Genomic DNA, 24,200 nt, shown 5'->3' with positions numbered 1-24,200 from the left:
TGTCTGTCTGTCTGTCTGTCTGTCTGTCTGTCTGTCTGTCAATCAAATGTATATCTATCTGTCTGTCTGTGTCTGTCTGTCTGTCTTGTCTGTCTGTCTATCTATCTGTCTATCTGTCAATCAAATATCTGTCTGTCTGTCTGTCAATCAAATGTATATCTGTCTGTCAATCAAATGTCTATCTATCTATCTATCTATCTATCTATCTATCTATCTATCTATCTGTCTGTCTGTCTGTCTGTCTGTCTGTCAATCAAATGTATATCTATCTATCTATCTATCACAAATGATCAATGATGTCTTAACTATCCATCAGTTACCGTTTTGTCTATCCACCTGACTGTCAAATTCATATCTATCTACCTATCTATCTACCTATTTTATTTGTTTGTTTCTTTAGACTAAATTCCTCTACATTATACTTTAGTAAAAAATAAATGTGATGATTCCTTTTTAGCTATTATTCTTTTAGGTTTAATGCTAACTTGATTCACAGTGTTTAATTAAATTTGACCTCTTCTCACCTCAAAACGACTTAAAAAGGAATTACTTCCAGAAAGAAAAACTAACATGTCGAAGGTGTGAAACACTCTCTGTGGATTCCCTTCATGCTTTTGTTAACAGATCTTTTTGACACCTGACTATTGGCCATTCTAATGACATGTTCGAGCCTTTTGTCTGCTCAGCAGTATGTGATGAGCGCTAAATGAAGTTACACCTCTGCCCATTGTCATTATCAACTCATTAGGACACACATACTGCACTCAATGGATGATCCTCCCATATGTAAAATGCAGATTGTTTCATTTTCAGTTTTGGAGTACCTAGACACAGACCAGTCTGGTTTTGTCTTGACATGTTTAAGATTTACATTTTCTCACCAGTAGAAACTATGGTTTATTTTGATGGTTTATTAATTCAAGCTTGGAGAAGTTGATTAATTACAGATTTCTTCCTTTACGTCACATACAGTATAACTACAGCATCAAATAACTAAATAAATTATATATATATATATATATATCCATGAAATAAATTAGAATTATTTACCATGTATAGATGATTATTTTACTTTTTATTTACTGTGTATTTGTATTATTTTATTTAATTTTAACAGACACTTTAGAGTATATCTTATAGTAAAACCAAGTTTTGTGCATATACATTTTATTATTTGTTTATTTTTAATTAATTAATTTGTTTTATTTATTTATGAGTATATGTCATTTTCCATCCATTTGCATGGTTATTTCAGTTTTATTTTTTTATTTTAACTGCTATTTTAGGGTATGTCTTAAAGCCAAATTTTGTGCCTATTTATTTATTAATGAGCTTTTTTATTTACCATATTTGTGTTTTTAACAGCCATTTTGAGTATGTCATAGTCAAACCAAGTTTTGTGCTTGCTTATTTATGAGTTTATTCATCCAGGTAATTTTTTTATTTACCATGCATTTGCATGGTTGCTTTATTTTATTTACTTTTATTTTCTAAGCCATTTTACACTAGTCATTTTCTATAGTAAAACCAGGTTTTGTACATATTTTTATGTATTGCATTTTTATGTTTCTATTTAAAATTCTGTTATGTATATCTGTTATATATAAACTAACTGTATATAATATACGTGTATTTATTTATTGTCCAAATGATTAATAATGACCTATGAAAATATATTTTCAGTAAACATATGTTATGATGATTTGAGGATTCCAGCTGACCTTGATGTGTAGAAGTAGGCCTAACACTAAGCTGGTAAGTACTGGCCCCTTTTTCTCTGAACCTGCAGTTGTTGATTTGTATTGATTCATCTGGTTGATCTGTTTGGTTAACCACGACGCAAACCATGAGGAGTTCCAGTAGAGTGAAACAAAATTGAATTAAGCTCTCAGGAGAAATCTCCACTCACACCGATCTTGATTTCTCTGCTTTCTCTGTGGTGAAAGACTGGAAAAGCTGATCTCTTATCTGAAGTATGTCGGTCTGCTATCTCACACTGTTCTCCTCTCGGCAAATGACTGACATCCTGTGAGCAAACAGTCTTAACTGGACCTGTCAGAACATGAGTACACCTGTATTGTGTGCGAGAAGAGAGGAAAGAGAGGAGAAAGCCGAGTGTGTGAGGAACACAGTAATCACAGCCCTGAGCTGCTTATCTCCAGAGATGCAGCATAAGCTTTGCTCTTTGCTCTCCGTTTTGACCATTGTGCTAGCTGAGTAAATTTGCTCTTGGCCCGAGGGGATCTGAACCCCACCCTGCTTCCAAACGTATCTGTCCGTCTGTCAGCCCTTCAAATGTCTCACACCTTCACACAACCTCACCCTACAAAAACTTAATAAACATTTCCAAATGAAGGTGATGAACCTTTGGAAATGATCAAGGCAAGTTACACTTCTTTTCATCAGATACCCTACTGAAATACTACATAAGATGCGACTAAACTTAATTCTGAGACTCTGTCTGAGTTTTAGGAAACAATGCATGCCAGCATTGTTTACTAGATAACAGATTAAAGAGCGAGTTTCAACAAAACACTTGTATTTCCAATGTCAGAGAGCCTGCACCCCCTGCTATTGGGTTGTTTGCTGTGCTTTTCTTTCCAGGGCATTGGTATGTATGTTTAGGAATTCTAATCTTATCTGAGTATCTCCCTACATTAACATCTGTTATGCTGCAATTACCATATACATTAGTCGACACCTGTTTCGCTTAAACCTATTTAATTACGCCAATTGTACTAGTTTGTTGTGGGCAAAAGCAAAGTCATCCCCTTTTAAAAGAGGTTTGATGTTCGGTCACAATAAAGCCAAATAGCCTAATTCATAGTCCAGGGTCGTTCGGAACCGAAAGAAAAAAAATCATTTGCGACCGTGCGGAAATGATTTAGACTACATAAATGAAATTAGAAAAATAATTTCGCTTTAAAAAAAAAATAATAATAAAAATCGGCGTGTAGGCTATAAACAAGATTTTTTTTTATGTCTACTGTGTAAATTATATCTGATTTAAGAAGACATAAAATTCTCTCTGATTAAACAAATTGTATTTTTAATAACTTTAACGAAAATATTAGCTATTTACTTTTTTTTTTTTTTGAAATTAAAGTAGGCTACATTAATTTTGCTAAATGTTAATGTTATTAATGAAAGCTAATCTACTTTTTATATCAATGAATCAAACGTGCAACGCAAGTTAAATCCATCTGCAATCGTTTTTTTTTTAACTTGCACTAACTCTATTGTCAAATCAAAGCAACTAAAGTTTCCAAATCGGTGTTAACTAGTTAAAACCGCTACAAGGTCTTTTCTTACTTCGAACGCCTCAGACACACATTGCACCGTGTTGCTAATCAAATTCTGATAATGGCTTGTCATGTCGTGTCTTGTATCGGTTTGCTCAGACATAAAGATGAAACAGTCTCAGCCAGATGGAAAAAAGTTGATTCTGAGACGTTAATGTGCGACATTTGTAGCTGTTCCGATGGCTTTCAATCGCTTCTCTCGGCTGAGCATCATTCAATTCAATTAGAAGTGTTCACGTGCAATCAAGATTAAATGAAAACTATAAAAACAAAATAGGCTATATTAAATATAAAAGTGATTTCTACAAACACCATTAAAAACATTGAATGAGAACATGTAGCCATAAATAGGCTACCATCTGATTGTTTGACTTTAAGACATCAAGACTTTAATAAGTTTAAATAGGCCTAATATTTATCCTATAAATCAAAACGGACAGATTTTCTACGTGAAGCTGTTTTTCATGGTTTTAATAATTAGCATATATGAAAGTATTTTAGATCGAGTACAATCAAACACCAATCTCATTTAGGAGCATTTCCAAAAATTTCGAATGGAGCCCAACTATTTTCCACTCTTCAGTACGGATAAGCATCATGAGTTTAAAGACTTTTAGAGGCCGTTAAAAGGAACAACCGAAATTCTCCTTTGAAGGGATTTAGCCCCAGTGAAAGCCTTTGGATCACAGCTGTCAATCAACCACCATGGCACCGCCCACTGGAGCGGCTCCGCCTATAAAGAGCGCCCGTGAACTCGAGGGAGTGACATTCATACACCAAAGCTCAGGGAGTAAGGATGCCTGCTTCTCCAACGGGGTTTGGAAACTTCTTCATGGACAGGAACATCAACATGCCCGCTGGATATCAATTATTAGGCTGCCTGCCTGGAATGCAACAGCCACTGCCACATCTTGTGGGAATGGCTGGGGTTCCCTTACCTTTCTCAGGAATACCGGGGTACAGTTTCATCCCTTATCCTCATCCGGGACACATGGCACACATTGTAAGTATTCTGAAGGATTATTTTTTAATATATATATATTGCATTACAATTCAATGCAAATTTTTAGATTTTATTTTGTACGTATTACAAATGTTATAGCCTAATGCATGTGGAAAATGTCACGTCACACATCACAAAATAAAAAACATGACAAACTGAAAAATGATTCCTTTATTGTATTTCAACATGCATATTCTAAATATTCTAAAACCGAATCTCTTGCTTACTTTCAGAGCAATTCCTATGACCTCAAGGCTGCATCTCCGTATCACCAAGCTCTCTTCGGACGTGGAGGGCCCTATTACACTCCATATCGTCCCATGCCAGCTGATGACCCGAGTAGGGTCACCAAAGTGGCCACCAGAGAGAGCACCAGCGCTTTGAAGGCCTGGCTCAGTGAGCACCTTAAAAACCCATATCCCACCAAAGGCGAGAAGATCATGCTCGCCATCGTCACCAAGATGAGCCTCACGCAGGTGTCGACGTGGTTCGCCAACGCCCGGCGCCGCCTCAAGAAAGAGAACCGGGTCAGCTGGGCCTCCAAAGGAAAGTCCGACGAGGAGGATGAGGAAGAGGAGGGTGAGAGCGAAGAGGAGGGGTCTTTGAGGAAAGGCACGGAGGACGAAGATGAAATCGATCCTCAAACGGTTGATGATGATGAGGAGGAGGATGTCGCGGTGTCAAAGTCGGTCGAGGACCGTTTAGCCGAAGGACTTGATCAGCAAAAGGAAAGTGACAAGTCTGACACGTCCTGTGAGACCAAAAAAGAGGTGTGTAAACAAAACATCGATGTCCAGAAAGCTAAAATCTGGTCTCTCGCGGAAACCGCGACTTCAGATATCGTCAAGAAACCCAGCGATCTGAAACATCTTCACAGTCCAGACTTTGGGAAGTGGTGGGCTGGATGGCCTTCAAGGGACTCCTACTCGCCTGTAAACCTCTCCACACATGACCTGCTCAAACAAAGTCAATGAAACTGTTCATCCAAGACACTATAGACTGAATTTTGCACTTTGAAAACCATTGGGAACGTTTTGTTGTGGAAGTTTGCATAGGCTACAAGATTGAATCCAAAGGATGCGTATTGTGTAAATATTGTACAGATATGTTTGTTTAAATTATAAATGCATTTACCTGCTGACTTATTTTTGCTAAAATAAAACGTTGAAAAATTGAAAAGTTTTGGTCGTGGTCAATGGTAATGGTAAAATCCCTTTATCCAAAGTCGTTGGTAATGGTTTGGGGTTTGTTGAAATGATTTAAGTAAGAGTTGCGTTGAAATTATTATTTAAAATTGTTTTGCTTTTAGGTTACAGCTTACTCTCGATTTCCAGCTGTAATGCTGTAGTTTCTTAAAGTCCTAAAGACCCATTAATTAAAGCAATAAGTCACGAAAAGTCTCAAATGTCAGTTAATTTAACTCGCTGAAGTGTTTGTAACAAGAACAATAATTAAACGGGCCATCGTTTAACAAATAGGAACCTTATGAAATTTAATAATCGAAATAAAAAATAATATAGATCGTTATGCTGTTTACACAAGCAAATCAACATGATGGAAACTATAGGCCTACTGGCTTCAAGGCTCGCCTTACCCAATAAAAATTGGCGCACAACTAGGCCTTATAAAAGTTATAAAATAAACAGTTTAATAATGAATCAAATTCGACAATAATTGGATTAAACAAATCTTATGCCGCATTTGATCTTAACCATTCGCTGGCTGCCCAAAAAACATGGCATAGCCTATTAGATAGCTTACTCAACAATGCGTTCCAACGCGTCTCATCCAATCAGAGAACTAGAGGTTTTATAGTCACACGTTTATCCATGATCACTCTCTAAAACCTTAAAAAGTACATGTTCACAGTCGAACTTTATATATGATAATTAACGTCGTTCAAGAGGAGTTCTCAGATTCTGGAAGCAGATCAAGACGCGTTCAAAGCGTTTCACTTCAAGGCTGGATTTAGGCTTCATGTTATCAGTGAGGACACTACTATTGAGGGATTTGCATATCTGCCTCTGATCTGTTAAAACAATTCAAAGCAGCGCGGATTAAGGACACGAATTGTTCCGTCTTGAAGGGCGATAATTAAGATTATTCTTGTTTAGTTACGACTTGACAGACGAAAAGTGCCAGAGGCTTCTACCTCTACCCTCATTTAGTGCTTAAATGTATGGGATCAAACGTGAACAAAGTGACTTGTGAGAAAATAAATAGTATACTGACAAAAGTCAAGTGCAAAAAGGTAAAACTGTACCTTTTAAGTAATACAAGCCAACTTGAAGTGGAATAATTTGATATGATTAAAATAATATTATATTACAGTATAGAATAAAACGTGAGAAAAAAAGTCCAAAAGGTTAAATAAATAAACAGGCTAAAATAAATAAAGTCCAAAAGTAGTAGTAATAATAAAATGAACAAACATGGTACTCACAATTAAATATAGAATAAAAATACTTATGCAAAAAAAAAAGGGTCCAAAAGGGTAAAATAAATAAACAAATGTAGCAATTTATTATAATATAACATAAACACGGTTCTTACAGTGTACTCACCACAGGTCTGATCTGAGGTTGAACTGCCAGGAGTGTTCTGAACATATCCAGATTTACATCTAGAGGGAAAAAAAAAAGAGTTGAGTTGAGACTTGAACTCAGGGAATTATTTCTGTTATTTCATTCAGAATGACTGAATCAACCAGATTGCATTAGGTTACAAAAGGAATTTAGATCAGGCTCAGATATATTCTTTTTTGGGTAACAATTGCATGTTACCCAATTGTTGCACACTCAACATCCCAGAACATAAATACGTTCTAAGAATATTTAGCTAACGTTCCCATTATGCTATTAAGAAGTTGTTTCTAAATGTTCTCCGAAAGTTCAAAACATCCAGTTTTTAATGTTTAAAAAAAAACACTTGTTTATGTGAAAGTTAAAGAAAACATTAAGTGAACATTCCGTTTAATAATTTTGGAAACATTATGGGAATGTTACTTTTTGAATGTTCTCTGAACCACCCGAAACTAGAAGGTAGCAACGTTTTTAAAAATGTTGGACCAAAGCCCAACGAAAAATATTTCATGAATGATGTATATTATAAACAGTGTTTTTGTGCTACCATTTTGGGAATGTTATTAATTACCAGATAACTTTGAACAAACATTCTATTAACATTACTGGAAGAACGTTTGAGAGAACGTTGCCAGAACATGGTTCCCCGTTAGCTGGGATTTCATCCCGTTACACTAACCTAAGACACAATAGTATATGAGACCAGCACTAACAGAAAAAAACAAAGGGACTTGATATCAGAATGATTTCTCATACTCGCTCCATTTCCTGCAGGTGTCAGATGAATCATTGGTGGAGAATGTTCCATGTTCACATGCCTCACACGCAGTATCACTAACCGGTGAACCTGCCAAAATACAGGGTAACGAGAGGCAAAAATGAAACCCATGTGTCTATTCTGTGTAAATGATGTCTATGCACTGGGTTTGAACCACTAGCTACACCACGTCATTCAGCTTCCTCCAAGTGTCTTTGGCCATTTAGATAAGTACAATGATTGTAAAACACATTTAAAATGATATTTTGTGACATATTATTAGATTCATTTTTTAATAACAATGTAAAGGTACAAATTAGGACAGACCTTTTTTGACAACTCTCTGTCCTGGCTTGCAAACTGTATGTTTTGTACAAGTGTCGCAGTCATCATCTTGTGTACAGTAGTATCCAGGTTCACACTGACATCTGCTTAGCCTGGTCTTGCTGGGTTCATTTTGTGGCAAAAAATGTAAATCTGAAAATTGAATGAAAATGAAAAGAAAATCAAGAGTAAGCTTCACGGAGACCTTCCAATTACATTTATTCACTTAGCAGATGCTTTTATTAATAACCTAAAAATGTTGATTCATTTATACTAATATTAATAGTTCTTTAAACAATTTATTATTAATATTAACAGATATTGCTAGTATGCTAAAATATAAAAAACACGTGCAACTGTCTAAAAACATAGATACATTAATCTAAAACAATTGTGTTTAAAAAAAAAAACACTCACTAGGGTCACAGCTGGGCTGGCGCTCACATCTGTTTTCGCTTGTGTAGCCACTCTGATATTCTCCGTCTTGGCAGTCCTGACAGCGCGGGTCCTCGCAGTTATCATCCACCAACATCCGCTTACCTGTGACACACTCACAGTAACTACCCACTCTGATTAGACTAAGAGATTCGTATATTAATTAAAGGAGGACTAAGAGTAAGCAAAACATGATATTATTGTTTTTTTTTTCAAGGCCACATGTAAAACAATATCAACTATTCAAAGTAAGGCATTGGCAATTCAAACAATATGGTACTGTAGCTGAGTAGACTATTCATGTGTATTTTTTATAGAAAACAAGGGAAGTAGGCTACATGCTGATACTTCCTCTAGACTACGTCAGTTTACTGACAAGCCACATTGAATTACAGTTCATCCACATACCTGGTCCACACTTCTTACAGCATGTACCATCCTTCAAATAATGTGTATCCTTCTCACAGCATGACACAAGATACAACAATGTGACCTGTCAAAGGTAAATGCATAAAGAACATTACAAAGAATATTAACCCTTGTGTTGTGCTGAAAATCCTTTACCCAATTGGTGTTCCCGGTACAAAATTGCTTGTAAATCTTTAATTATGCTATATTATCACCAAATCTTAGATTCAATTTTTTGTCAACTTGTTTTCTTTCAATTAGCACAGGTTTTGTATTTCTTTTTCGGAATTGATTGGTCATAAGCCTTACTGATCTGCAGTTATGCACCTCAGTTTTTGCAATCCAATATTTGGAAATAATATAGCATAATGAGACTTTCAAGCAGGTCTGGTCATTTTTGACTGGGATCAAGTGTAACAAAGATGGAAAAAATCCCCAAAAAGTACAAAGGTTATCCATTTTTGGAAGTTGTTATACACAGTGTGAGTTAAGTCCAAATTCTCCATTTTTGGAGAAAAAGAAAATCCTCTATGGGTCGAAATGACCAGAACACAACATGAGGGTTAAGGTCATGTGATGTCAACATATCAGTCCACTCCATGAACAATAAGTCTGCTTTTTCTATTATATTAATATGTTTAAAGTCTTTTTTTAAATGTGTAAACATCTATATTAGCACATAAAAGGTAACTCCTTTTATAATCAATTATCATAAAATTATTAACTATTAATGATCAACACTATATTTAAATGTAAGCATGTTTTTGAGTTATTTAAGTGGGCATGAGGTCCCTCAGACCTCCAAACAGAAACATGGGGCAAACTTGAAACCAAAACGACGTTATTACAACAGGCAATGCGGAAAGTCCCCAAGATCCCCACCCATAATGACCGTTTTTCAGTACAGAGGGCTGCAACCTTACAATAATGCACTAAATGACTATTGAACAACAGACAGTGCAGATGTTTTCATATGTATCTTAGATACAGACACTTTAAAATGCTGTTCCAATACCAGCATTCAAATCGAAAGTGAAAGTAACGCTAACACACGAGTCATTGTTTTAATAACGACGACAATCTAAACGTTCTAAATGCTGCACATGAAAACTAGAAACTGATTCATTGTTACAATTTCAATAACAACCACCATTCATTTTAATGCGTAGTTAACCTGCACGTACAAAGCGTTACTCAAGCGTAAAGCACATCACTTACCAGCGCACAAAGAGTGAAAACTGTTCTCATGATGACAATATCAGTAGAAACGGATCCTTGTAACCAGTTGTTGATGCCTCACAAACACATAAGATACTAAACCGTCTGCTGCAGATCTTAAACTACCGCTTGCCAGGCTCGAAGGGGGATTTCTTTTTGCAGACACGCCCACACGTGACATGTGACCATTTCCCATTTCCCCATACTATTCCAAGAAGAGAGAGTAGAAACTCTAAAGACGTGTTGCATGATAAAACTGGTCAAGTTATTACACTTATATTATTTTTTAAAAAGGATTTCACGTTTTCGAGAGATTTTTTTTATTCTTTTTTTAAAAGAATCATTAATATCATTTGAATTAATATAGCCTAATCTAATATATAAATCATCATTTTATTAATTTGAAAAAAGTCCCAGATTATAACATGGAATTGGTTTGTCTGTCAGTCTAATTCCAAAGAAACGTCACTCAACCAGGCAGAACTTCCCAGCTTGACTTTCAGTTCCTCCAGACCACAAACGCTATTGAGTCATGTCAGCAGTGACAAAACGTTTATCTCTTACTTGCAAGTGACATTTATTTATTTACTTGCCCGATTTAATGTCACCTTAGTGTAACCCCTCTCTCCCGGGTCCTCACCGCTACACCTCGTTCTCGCTCCGAGTGGGTCTCAAACCCGGGTCTCCAGCATGGGAGGCGGACGCACTAACTGCAGCCATTAGCGTGTCTCTTGAGATCAGGGGAGTGAGGTTTACCTGCACAGCACCTACCGCTGGCCTCCGTTACACTCACCCCCCTAAATCCTCACTCCCATCCGGGTCACGGCCCCAATGTAACCCCTCTCTCCCGGGTCCTCACCGCCACACCTCGTTCTCGCTCCGAGTGGGTCTCCGGCATGGGAGGCGGACGCACTAACAAGGAGGCTAAAGACTGCAGCCACTAGCGTCAGTCGCTAGTGCGTCTCTTGAGATCAGGGGAGTGAGGTTTACCTGCACAGCACCTACCGCTGGCCTCCGTTACACTCACCCCCCTAAATCCTCACTCCCATCCGGGTCACGGCCCCAATGTAACCCCTCTCTCCCGGGTCCTCACCGCCACACCTCGTTCTCGCTCCGAGTGGGTCTCCGGCATGGGAGGCGGACGCACTAACAAGGACAGCACAGCACCTACTGCTGGCCTCCGTTACATTAGCATCATTAGCAAAACAGAAAATCATAGTTCATCTGTGATTTACTGAATTGACAACACTGTGTGACTAAAGCAGAAAAATTCGGAGCACTAAGGCCTGCCATTGCATTTTGTACTTTTTACTTTTGCACTTTGGAGGGAATGTGAGCATTTAGTGTTGGTGGCAGTGCAGTGACCTTTGCATTTCTTTCGAACGCATAATTAACTAAAATAAATAAATAAATTGAGGTTTGTACTAAGCGACAATTAATTTTGGGGTAAATGTGTACTGCAGTATATAAATAATAGCCTATTAATAATATAAAGTATTATATAGCACAGTGTTATTATTAATTCATTATTATTAATGGCACATTATTATTCTTTAGCTTGGGTTAAACAAATAAATTTTGCTTGGTTGGAACAGCAGCTACACTAATTATGTCTCTATTTGTTTCTCTGTTTCTGCTGGGATTGACATCCCGTGGTAACTAGGATTTACACAAGCTTCAGTCTGGATCCAGAACACCTGAGAAGAGATGATGCCAACCCCTCAGAGGACCTCAGATGATGCCAACCCGGAAACAACATACAGAACTACCACATTTTGCTGTAAGCTTGATTGCATCATATAATAATTGCTGTTAATAGTGTTCATCGTCTGTTTTATTACGTCTTTAATTGATTTTTCCGTACATTTCTGCCATATGTACATTAACTGACAGTCACCACTGATAAGCTACTACTAAATATTGTAGAAACTTAATTTGCTGTAAAGTGGCTTCGCAATGATTTGTATCGTGAAAAGCGCTGTACAAATAAACTTGAATTGAATTCAAAATAAAAATAGAATTATTTCTTATGATTTGAAATGAAGCTGAAATAACAATAAAATAAAAAGTACATATAAATAAATACTATAATAGTACAATAAATAATACTATACACTGATATAGTATTATGGATATATAAAACAATAGGCTATACGAAAGACAAAAAGTGAAAGCAAAACACAGCTCATGAAACAATAATGTTATACAATGGCAGCATGATTTGACACAGTTGACACATTTTGCCACTGTGAGAAAAGAAGAGCAAAACAGTGCAGCTTGAGAGTTTTACAACCACAGGTGAATCCCACCCCTTGCTTAAGGGCTCTCCCCTATAAAATGAAAAAAAAAAAAAACCCAGGTCTGGATTCAACAGACAGCATGAGGAAATCCCCACGTTACAAGGAAGTTGTTTTGGAATATACATGCATGAGTACTTCTAGGGACATACCGTGGAAGAGAAGAAATACTCTGAGATCAATGATGTAATCAGCCAGATCCCAACACAATGACGTCTGGACTCAGGAACTTCAGACAGACTTAGATTTTCATTACACAAGGCTGATTGTCTCACTTCCTCACAAAGGTATGCTATCTGAGAATGATTTGAGGCATGGCATACTGTAATTAAAGGTTCTAGTGAAAAACCCTTCAGTCCCATGAGGAACAGTTCAGAGAATATGGACGTCACATTTTCCACGTCAGTTTTGAAAAAATGGCTTTTCTCTTTGAAGACACTGCACAGTCTAGGAGGCTTGTTGTATAAAATCTGTAGGCCTGTGTGTTCAAAGTGCAATAATTGACAAGCATGTGTGTGAGAGAACTTCAATAGTTTACACTACACTAATCACTAGACTACTGGCAAATGAAATAGGATGTAAACACTTCCTTTTATCAGTCTGTCACTGTTTTGACGCATATAGGCTATTTTAAGTAGGTGTTAATTGACACCTACATATGAATATGTTTGGGAGTTTTTAGATGTTGGGGGATTGTTAAGAACACAACCTTTGCACTTTGTTTATTCTCTGAACTTTGTTTCGTTTATTCTTAATGTGGCTGTTAAATGTATAAAAAAAAAGTTCAAAGGAAATTAATTTGTGAAATTAAAATACTAATTTGTCCCCCAACTTATGTGTCAGTTTCATAGTTTGCCAAAAATATATAAGTTAATAGTTCATAATTAAAAATCATAGTTAGATTTCGACATTTTCACAAATGTTCGCAATGTTAGGGTGGTTGCCTGGGCATTGCCACAGTGGTATGGACCCTTGCTTTCACTCGGCGGCCATCTTGGCATTGCTCCCTAGGCAGATATTTCCAAGTACAGTAAGTACAGATCCTATCTATTTGAACAGGGAAAGACATACATCTCAAAAGCTAGATAGATAGTGTTATCCTTAAATAACTGACTTCAAATAGAAATATTAACAACATTATAAATGGTATCACAAACTGTGCTTCTTTTTAGTTAGATTTTAGCCCGCTAATGCGCATTCCAGCGTCAACAAACAGGTGATCCCTTACCAAAAAGAAGTATACTTCAAGTTTATTTTATTAAGTATACTTAAGTAAAGTTCAAGTATATTTTTAAGTATACTTTATGTAGTAAGTATACAAATATCAGTGTACTAGTAGTATAAGTGTACTATTTCAATACTCCTTGGGACTAAATTGGCCCACTTTCTAGTATATAAAAGTATACTTTTAAGTATACTTTAAGTATAACAGTAGTACTCTTTGAGTACACCACTAGTTTACATCTATGTTTTTAGTTTGTACTGCAACTATACTAAAAGTGAACTTATAGGTGCACTGATAGTTTACTAATTAAATACTTGTAGTAGCATTTTTAGTACACTTTGAAGTATAGTCTTAGTAAACTACTAGTTTAGTAGTTTATACTGCAAGTATACTAGTAAGTTTTCTTCAAGTGAACTTTACATCATACTTTAAGTATACTACTATGTCCCTATTTAGGTATTAATTTGTATATGTTTTGTTATATAAATATCTGAACATACAAAACATCAAAAGAAAGAATTGGGTATCTGCTTGTAAACAAAAACATTTTATTCTAGCTTCATGCATTCTTTTTTATAAACACTTGAATGTGGGTAAGTTTCATAAATAAAAATAAATAAATAAATAACATTTTGAACAAAAAAAGATGAATGATAATCAAAACGTAGATGGAGTCAATCCACACCCCAAAGTTTGACAGTCATTACCTCTTCATGGGTCCACATTTTATTCCATAACATCACACAGTTTTGATGCTGTTTGATGCTGATTACATGTGGAAGCATTTGTTGTTTCGGTTTCTTCTTCGCTTGTATTTTGGAGATTTTGTACAGTAGATGTATAATAGCGCCCCCTACAGTATAACAATGAAAAGATGGATTCCCAGAGCACAAGTATAGCTCAAATATATTTAGATCTGCAGAAAGCAGAGGCGTTCCCTCTCCAGGAGTGGCCAGAGTCAACCGGCAGACCTGGTTCTCACGTCTGCTTCTGCAACCGTGCACAGCTAGCGGAAAAGTTAGTGTCCACATAATCAGACGACTAAACCTGGTGCCACTGATTCTGTTGAATGGTTATGCATTAACATGATTTGAGAGTATTTGAAGTTTAATAAAGCAGTGTAAAACTGGATGTCGCCCATATACTATTTCATATAAAGCGATCTATGTTATTGTGGACATCATCAACATGTTTTTTATGGCTATGGTATTTACTTTGTGTGGCCGCGCACATTTTTGAGTATACTTGAAAAGCAAAAGAGATGATGTAACTGTTTCTCATACGGTATCTCAGTACCTATTATTACCGGCTTTAGAAGGCTGATCTACACTTGTATCTTTCCCTCACGGCGACTAAGGCTCGGCACTTCCCTGTCATTCACGCTGACGACTTTTTCCATTGTCGTCCCCTTTCCTCTCCAGAGCCATGCTGTTGATTAATGGGATGGCTCTGAAAACCTTATCGGACCTGTCGTTTTCATAGACGATACCGAACACTGACAAATGAAGGGAGGTGTCACATTGACTGCCCTAATAAAAACAATATCACCCTTTTGCAGGCTCGCCAGGTCAGGAGGTCACTTCCTTTATTTTGATGGTTTCTGCCGGTTTATTTGAGCTGGACTGGACACGGCCCAGCAGCCCGAGATAAGGCATAGACCAGACCGTGAGTGTTTTCAGCGTCTTCGCTGGTATCCAGACTTGACCTGCCTTGGCTTGTGACTTTGCCTCCCATGCTCTTTGTATCTCAGTCAGTCAGGTTTAACAGATGGATATTAGACTTCCTCAAAGTATGACAGCAAGACAATATGTTGATTAAAGTATGTCAAGAACTTGAGGGCAGTTCTTGTCCTGGTGGATTTGCGTTGGGGATATGAATATGTAGGCCTACGCAGAGTCTGAATGACAGAAATTCCTGTCATTCACAAAGTTCTACACATTCTGTGTCTTTTGCATGTTTGTTAACAGAATAGTATAGGTTCTGAGAAGATACAGTAACTTGCGAAAGTTAATAAATAAAAATAAAGAAACAAATAAACAACATTTTGAACAAAAAAAGATGAATGATAATCAAAACGTAGATGGAGTCAATCCACACCCCAAAGTTTGACAGTCATTACCTCTTCATGGGTCCACATTTTATTCCATAACATCACACAGTTTTGATGCTGTTTGATGCTGATTACATGTGGAAGCATTTGTTGTTTCGGTTTCTTCTTCGCTTGTATTTTGGAGATTTTGTACAGTAGATGTATAATAGCGCCCCCTACAGTATAACAATGAAAAGATGGATTCCCAGAGCACAAGTATAGCTCAAATATATTTAGACTTTTTCTAAGTATAAGTCAAGTATACTTAAATGTCATTTCTGAGAAGTACATAAAATGTAGACTGAAAGTATACTTTCTTATTTTTAGTTTAAAAGAAGTATACTAATAGTACACTTGAATAAACTTCTTTTTCGCAAGGGATCACAAAAGGCCATCTGCACTTTTAACTCCAATTTTAAAAATAAGTTACTAAAATAAGTTTGTGTCGGCTGTTTACCACCTAGCGGTCAATCATTGTGCTACAATTGAATGAGCTTTCAGACATTTTTGGAAATGCTTGTTTTATTTTACTCTACAAATTTGAGAGTGCAACCATCTATATATCGATACAACAGCAGTGTAATAATACATAGCCATACATAATGCTTAAACGAGAAGTCAGATAAAGGGTGGAGGTGTATGACTTCTTTTTTTCTTTATCCATCTTCATGTAAGCTGCATTTAAAGACATTGGCTTGTAATAAATTATAGACATGCCACATACCAAGTTCTCTGTCAGACAAACTCACCTCTTTTCCCTTTTTTCAGATGTCTGCAAACCTCAATCTAACCCAGTTTACTATTTGCCAGCACTTGATGGGTGATGTGACATATGTTTTGGTCCAATGAAGTCCAATGAAAAAACATGGATATGCTGAAAATTCAGCTTTGCATCACAGGAATAAATTACATTTTTAAAACATATTCATAGAAAACATTTAGTTAAATTTTAGGAATATTTCACAATATTACAGTTTTCACTGTATATTTAAGCAAATACATGCAGCCTTGATGAGCATAAGATACTTCTTATAAAACATGAACAATTTCTGACCTCAAACTTTTGTATTTGTTCGATTTGATTAAAGACAGCATGCACATTATGTCTTACCTGTGCCTCCGTAATATGAGGATTTTGCACGAGTTGTTTTGTGTAACTCATGTTGGTTGTGGACTTCAGATGTATGTATGATCGTGATCGATCTCCACATGGTGCCGTCACACACCGTCTGTCAGGAACCTGGGTCATTACCAAACCATTAGCATCCAGCTATCTTCGGCACGAGCTTCAGATTATATAGCACATTTTTTCCTTCTAGTAAACAATGGGAAGTGGATTTCAGAACCCTGAACAGCGCTGTTATTTTGATTGGTAAGTACCAGGTTTCAGTACCATGGACAGTGCAACCATTTGACCTCTAAAGTCATCTGAAAACTGGTCAGTGACAATCACACAGTGGTAAACATTGGTTAAGTCTTGCAAAATGACTGAGTTTGTGAGTTGGATGTTAAGTTTAACAGTCAGTGAAGTTTTTGATGTCGTTGATATTTTATTACCTGTCTGAGGGCATCTAACAGGTTTTCTGTGTGCTCAACTGGTCTCAGAGGCTCCAGGTCATGAGAAGGTGATTTTCTGCTTGAATCTCCATTAGGTGGACTGTGTCTGTGCTCCGAGCAGTTTGTAACCTTAAGATGATCTGTAGGACTATATGTAATATTAAACGTATTTGCATATTTTTACTATTGTTAATATTAAACGTATAATGGTAAATATAATAGCAATGTTAAATGGCATTTTACTTTATTTATATATTTTATTTGATCCTGCACCATTTGTGCTGTGGACAATAATAAATAAATAAATAACTATTAAAATATTTTTAGCAATATTTATATTTGACCTGAGCTGCAAATTTAAGTATAATAAATGTTTATTATTATTAAATAATCTGCCAATGTGTTAATTATCACTGTGATTTAACAATTCAAAATGAAAAATAAATAAATAAATTATACATCATTTAAAAATATATATAAAATATATTTCGATATTTTTTAATACATTTAATTTGTTTATCATTTTACATTACATTTTTTATTTTTATTATTCTTTGTTTTGTACCTTTTTGTCCCATCAGTAAAATACTTAATTTGTTTCCCACCAACAATCTTCACCACCAGCTGCGGCATGATGGTCTTCCCTGTGGTTTTCCATCCATCCATGATGTGGGAAGCTCCTACAGAGAAGATAATGAGACACAAATGAGTGATTGTTCAAATACACACAAGCATATATTGGGCATTAAAAGGAATTTCGTGCTTAAAATGGTCTGAATGTCACTGCATTACATGACAAGATGTCCAACCTCACAACTGACTTCACTTTCCTGAGGCAATTTGACTTTAAAGATTGTAAATCTATCAAATACTTTAATGCTGTGAGTCTGGTTGGTGTTTGAATGCTGAAAAGAAGCAAAAGAAAACATTTACTTACCCACTATCACTGAATCTCTGCTTTTTGTGTCTTTCAGGTCTATAAAACAGCTCTCTTAAACAGAGTGCCCTTGTCCTGAGCTGATATGTGTCTGAGATACAAGCACGGGTGAGGTTAGGAGCAGCAATATCCACAAAGAAGAGCACAGCCTGTTCTCTCTAGTGTTCTCTGGACTCCAGAGGTACAATCTCAACTGTGCCATGGTTACCTGACCAGCCCAACCTCTCTGCCACAGCCACTTCCTACACAGATAAAGTGTAAGAGTGATTTATTACAGTCGGCTTCTGAAAGAAAGTCATTCTGCCTGACTACACAATGATAAGGTAAGTAAATTGGTTTTAAAAGCCTAAAAATGGTCTTCTTGCTAGCTGAATAGCAATGGTAAATGGCTATAAATTTGGTAAATTTATATTCTTATTGTTTTTTGTATTTTATTTCATATTCTTATTTTATTATATACATTATATATTTTATTAAATATTTTTATAATATTTATATTTTGTAAATTTTTTTACTAGACTACACAATGATAGTAAGTAAATGGGTTTTTAAAGTTCAAAGATAGGTATTAATATAGGACAGATCAGACATGACAGGAAGCAAAGGTCCTCAAGTTGGGATTCGAACCCGAGACACCCAAAGCGCAGTGGCACTGTTTGTCGGCACGCTGCCCACAAGGCTATCGGCGCCGACTTTGTTTTATTTTTTTAATAAGTAAATATGTAACATGCTTTTAAAATATCAATTAATTTAGGCCTTTATGATTCAGTTGTTTAGGTTTCAAGGCCAGTGATATGAAGGGCCACCTCTAGGGGGCGACATAACACAGGAAGTAGACATTTCATTAATCTTTCAAGTGAGCACTGCCAGTACTTTCAGGTCAAGATGACTTTAGTAATCAACAGCACATTGCTCATACTTGAAGATTTATTTATTGTTCTTCAGTTCCACGGCAGAGGAAGTCTTCCAGCCAGTGTGCCCATCATGCTGATCCTATCAGATCTGTACTCTCAGGGTGTAATTATTTTATCCATCAGGATAAATGTCTAGTCTGTAGTTTACTTGATGGCAGTAAAGGTGCCAATAGAATCAGTTTTAATTTGAGCACAATTCTTGATAAGCTACAGGGAGATACAGACGGGTAGAATTGGGTTAATTACCCGAGGAGGACCTCAAACCGGTTAATCCGCTGTCTTGGCTTGAAACGTGAGCGCAGAATGTGCTTCTGATTGGACTTGCAGTGGTCAAATGAAAGGCCAGCACGTGGTGGATGAAGAACACAAGTCTAATAAGCACCGCCGTTCCCTATTTTGTTTGATTTGTGCAAATTAAGGCGTGAAAGTGTCTCTTAATGGATGCGGAAATAGGGTTTTGGGGAGCATCAGTAGTCGTGGCACATCCCAGTGTTTCTGCCTTTCTAAACGGCTTAACACGGTTGAAGTGTGAAAGTCAGACGGCTAATTCTGATCTTAATGATCAAAATGCGATCCAGCCGGCGGAGGCTCGGACTCCCTCCACGAGGCAGATTGCACAGCACCGAAACCTCAAAGGAGCATAAAATCACAGTGCTAACACACAGAGTTCACTCCAACTTCAGAGGCAGGCAAAGACGGTTAAAAAAAGCCAACTGAAAGATGAGAGAGAGAGAGAGTTGGTTAGAGATCTGGGATGGCAACTGAAAGACTGTAGGTTCAAACCTCACAAGAGGTGATTGAGGAACTCCACTGAGGCTCTAATCTATGGTTAAGATTCTAATGAATGTGTAAACATTCCGATTGGAATTCCGACATAATTTGGAATCAGTCCTGATGGGATCAGATAAATGAATCCTCTTAGAATTAAATAAGATGCAACTGGATAAACTGAAATGACTACAGGATTTTTCTAGTGAATGATCTTTATCAGAGCCTTGCTTGTTGTATTTGAATAATGCACTTTTGTTATATTGGAATGCTCTTAGAAAATTCACAGTCCTTCTGGATTGATTCCAAATGATGATAAAAAAAATACTAAAGGTTTCCAATTTCTGAATATATATATAGTGGAAGTGGTGTCAGGATTGCTATTGCTTATTGCGCACAACACACCTAGCATGTTGTGGTGAGATTTGCACAGGTCAGAGTTTGTTAAGTTATTTTCTGAGCAGATATTGTCATTTTTATAAATTGCCTGCTCAATGCATGCTTAAGTTGCAAAAAGCAATTGACTTGAGACTCAGGAGGACAAAGAGAAATATTTTCTCTGAATTTCATGAACCTGTTTAGTATCTTATGCAGTTTGTCACTCTTTTTTCATCTAATACAATTTGTTTGTTCATGAATTCCACTAATCCAACATTTTTTCCCCTAGGACATCCATAAAATTAATCTATTTAAAAAAATGTTATTTCATATTTATTTATTTATTGTTCTGCAACAGGTTTTATAAAACTAACCTGCAATGTACAGAAAACTACATTATAAATAAATATTAATAAAATAAGTATATTATATTGTTTAAAATCTAAGTTAATTAATTTTATGTATTTTAATGTTAATATTTAGGTGTAAGATCTTGTGTTTTCTCAAGTTTTACATTATTGCAGCAATTTTTTTTCCTTCTAGGCGATCCAAAGTATTAATTTTTGAATATATATTATTTAATATAAAATATTTATTTATTTGTTTGTTTATTTATTTATTTGTCTGCAGGATTTATGAAAACTGCACTATAAATAAATATTAATAAAATAAATATATTATGTCATACAAAATTTATTTCATTTTAATTGAATTGAATTTTATTTTGTCTTGCAACAGCATTTACTTGCAGCATATGTGACCCAGGACCACATAGGATAAGACCACTTAGGATAAGACAGTATTCGGCCGAGATACAACTATTTGAAAATCTGGAATCTGAGGGTGCAAAAAAAATAAAATAAATAAAAATACTGAGAAAATCGCCTTTAAAGTTGTCCAAATGAAGTTCTTAGCAATGCATGTTACTAATCAAAAATTAAGTTTTGATATATTTACAGTAGGAAATTTACAAAATATCTTTACTTAATATCCTAATGATTTTTGGCATAAAAGAAAAATAGATATTGAAGAAAACGGAAATTATATTCTTTGGTCCCCCTAGTGGCATTCCCACAAAGTTCGTTAATGATCACCATGTCACATTTCAAGCCAAAACTCCTGTTAAAAACTTATTTTGCTTGATAATGAGCTGAAACTAGACAAACAAGTGAACTCAGTGGTTAGATCCTGTTTTTTCATCTCCGCCTTCTTTCAAAAATGAAGTCTTTTCTCTCTTTTCAAGATTTTGAAAGAGTAATTCATGTTTTTATATCATCGTGGTTAGACTACTCTAACTCACTTTATTGTGGAATGAACACTACTTCCCTGGCCCGTCTCCAGTTGGTCCAAAATGTGTCAGCAAGACTTTTATTGGGCCTCCGTAAATCCACTCACATTACACCTGCGTTAGCATCATTGCATTGGCTGCCTGTCCGGTTTAGAGTGGAGTTCAAAACCCTAGTTTTTGTTTTTAAGTCCCTAAACAACTTAGCCCCCTCATATCTATCTGAGCTTCCATCTCCACATAACCCTTCTCGAGCACTTCAATGTGGTAGTCATAGATTGCTCAATGTTCCCAGAGCCAGACTTAAACAAAGAGGTGAATGTACCTTTGCTGTCGCGGGTCCTAAACTCTGGAACAGGTTACCAGTTCATATTAGAGCTGCTCCTACAATACAGATTTTTAAATCTTTGCTTAAAACTCATTATTTTCCCATTGCTTTTAATGTCCCTTGATGATTCATTTTTAAAAATCGACTTCTGTTGTTGTTATGATTTTCTTTTGATATCCTGTTGATAATTTGTCTCGATATTTTTAAAATTGTTTTGCTTTGTATTTATTGTATTTATAAAATTGTATTTATTTTATCTGATGCTGTAAAGCACATTGGTCAGCTGCCGGTGTTTTAATGGTGCTGTATAAGTAAATTAAACTTGAAACTTAGATCATTTTGACCCATACAATGTATTGTTGGCTATTGCTACAAATATACCCGTGCGACTTAAGACTGGTTTTGTGGTCCAGGGTCACATATATAAAACCGCATTAATAACTATTAATAAAATCAATATATTATTTTATAAAAAACATATTTTTAATTAATATTTATTTGTCTTATAACAGCATTTATAAAACTGTCTTGTCTGGTGATAAAAGACCAAAACTTGACTTAATCTTGGCTTAGAATTGACATGATTTGAGCATTAACCTAGACTTTGCACCAGAGACCTGTGGACATTCCATGAAGATTTCTAGCTTTTAGTTGCTCTGAATAAGTGCATCTGCTAAATGCCTTGAAAGAACTGTCTTTTATTATTACTGTAAGTCATTGTAGATCAAAGTGTCAAAGAAATGACTAATTAATCATTAGGGCGAGTCTGTTTGAACATGTGCGTCTGAGTGTAAGAATAAGTTGATGGAGGTCGTGACAGAGGCGGCGTGAGACACTGTGTGTGTGATAGAAAGAGGGATGTATAAGAGGAAGGTGCTGTGGAGACTGACAAGGTGATGAATCACCACTTTCATCCTTTTTATTTCATCTGACGACATCCCATTATCGTCCAAACCCTCGCACACTTACACATAAACCGTATCAGGATGGCGTTTCTGTAGAGAACAGCCATTTAAACATTTGTGTGTGTGTCTTTGTGCTGTACAATGGGACATAAAATGTCTTTAAAACATGGAGTAAGAGATGGAAACGAATTATATACGCTTTCCTGACATTTTTCATAGTACGATGCGATTCAGCGTGTTTTCATGTAACTGAAAGGCATTTGTTCACAACATTAATCATGTAAGTGTGTTTGCTATCTTGCAGACAGACTGATAGGGCTAAAATGAAGATGAATGAAAGCCACAAGGCTCATGGGTGCTGCATTTAAACATTTATCTCAGGACGGTTTATTTAAATAGTCATTTTTGTTTCATTTTTACTCACTCATTATCATAAGTACTTCCGTTCATGCTTGTAGGCCTTTGCAAATGCCAAGTCATCCTGGTTTCGGTTGTGTTGAATGATAAATCTTTGGAGATTCTGTTTAATATGTTTCTATTGGGCTGAAATCATAATGATATGTTTAACGGTGTCCTGATAGGCTTGGTTGAGCATTAGAGAGGATTGGATTTCTCTGTGGTTTGACACTTTCCTGGGCTGTAATCTCATATCAAGATTTCATGTCTTCTCATTTCAAAAGCAGACACAAGCTGCTCTGTCTTACATAAGACTTTAGTGTTTATTTAGCTGTGAGGACGACCGGTGTTCATTATTCAAAACATTTATGATTACAGCCTCATTTGGGGAGTTGATTTTTGTGAGAGATCTTGTCATGAGTATGATTCTACCTTTCTGATGGTCAAACAAACAAACTCATAACCTTTAACCAACTAAAATCGAGTTTATATCCCGCAGTTCTGACTTTATATCCCATAATTCTGACTTAATAATTAGCAATTGACCCTTGGTTACTGTTGCTGTATACGACAAGCCATCTTGCTCTCACGCAGTGCAAAATACATTGTGTAAAGAGGACATGACAATGCACCGACAGACAAGACAGAGCAGGTTAGTTTTGGTATGAAACAAAGCCTCAGGTTTCAAATGTTGTCATTTTTGAAAGTTTTTCACACTATTTTTCAAGTTCACGTCTGCCGACGTTAATGGCTGCGCTTATTGTGTATTTTAGCATAACTGGAGTTCTGTATTGACCAATCAGCATCCAGTATCAGAACTCAGATCTGTTTTGTAATCGCTCATTATTACACATGGATAATGAATGATTCTGGACGAATGTGTTTCCCATCATCTCTTTCAGTGTGATGTATTCAACGCAGCAGCTTTTTCCTGCCATAATCGCCGTGTTTTTGTCACTCTAGTTGAAGAGTTTTGTCGCGGCGATCTGCGAGATGGTCTCTAATTGATCAGCTATACAATTAAACACAGAACAAGGCCTGTCTCTCTGTTTGTCTCTCTCTCTGTGTCTGTCTGTCTTTGTATGTCTGGCA

The 24,200-nt window shown here is 36.2% G+C and overlaps 2 protein-coding genes across 2 annotated transcripts; one reads left to right on the top strand and one right to left on the bottom strand.

Annotated features, from left to right (window-relative positions):
• Nucleotides 1-3,928: 3,928 nt before the first annotated feature.
• LOC107565890 (iroquois-class homeodomain protein IRX-1-like) lies at nt 3,929-5,400 on the top strand. The gene is made up of 2 exons (XM_016251184.1): nt 3,929-4,305; nt 4,539-5,400. The coding sequence occupies exons 1-2, from the start codon at nt 4,099-4,101 to the stop codon at nt 5,277-5,279; spliced, it is 948 nt and encodes a 315-aa protein (XP_016106670.1). The 5' UTR covers nt 3,929-4,098; the 3' UTR covers nt 5,280-5,400.
• A 794-nt stretch (nt 5,401-6,194) lies between these two features.
• On the bottom strand, nt 6,195-10,165 carry cd40 (CD40 molecule, TNF receptor superfamily member 5). The gene is made up of 7 exons (XM_016251173.1): nt 10,030-10,165; nt 8,812-8,896; nt 8,386-8,508; nt 7,972-8,121; nt 7,644-7,734; nt 6,859-6,928; nt 6,195-6,224 (listed from the first exon to the last, which is right to left on the bottom strand). The coding sequence occupies exons 1-7, from the start codon at nt 10,057-10,059 to the stop codon at nt 6,195-6,197; spliced, it is 579 nt and encodes a 192-aa protein (XP_016106659.1). The 5' UTR covers nt 10,060-10,165.
• Nucleotides 10,166-24,200: the final 14,035 nt, after the last annotated feature.

The sequence above is a fragment of the Sinocyclocheilus grahami genome, unplaced genomic scaffold, assembly GCF_001515645.1.
Source record: "Sinocyclocheilus grahami isolate Dianchi unplaced genomic scaffold, SAMN03320097.WGS_v1.1 scaffold1033.1, whole genome shotgun sequence".
Taxonomy (NCBI): domain Eukaryota; kingdom Metazoa; phylum Chordata; class Actinopteri; order Cypriniformes; family Cyprinidae; genus Sinocyclocheilus; species Sinocyclocheilus grahami.
This window is presented reverse-complemented; position numbering and strand designations above follow the sequence as displayed.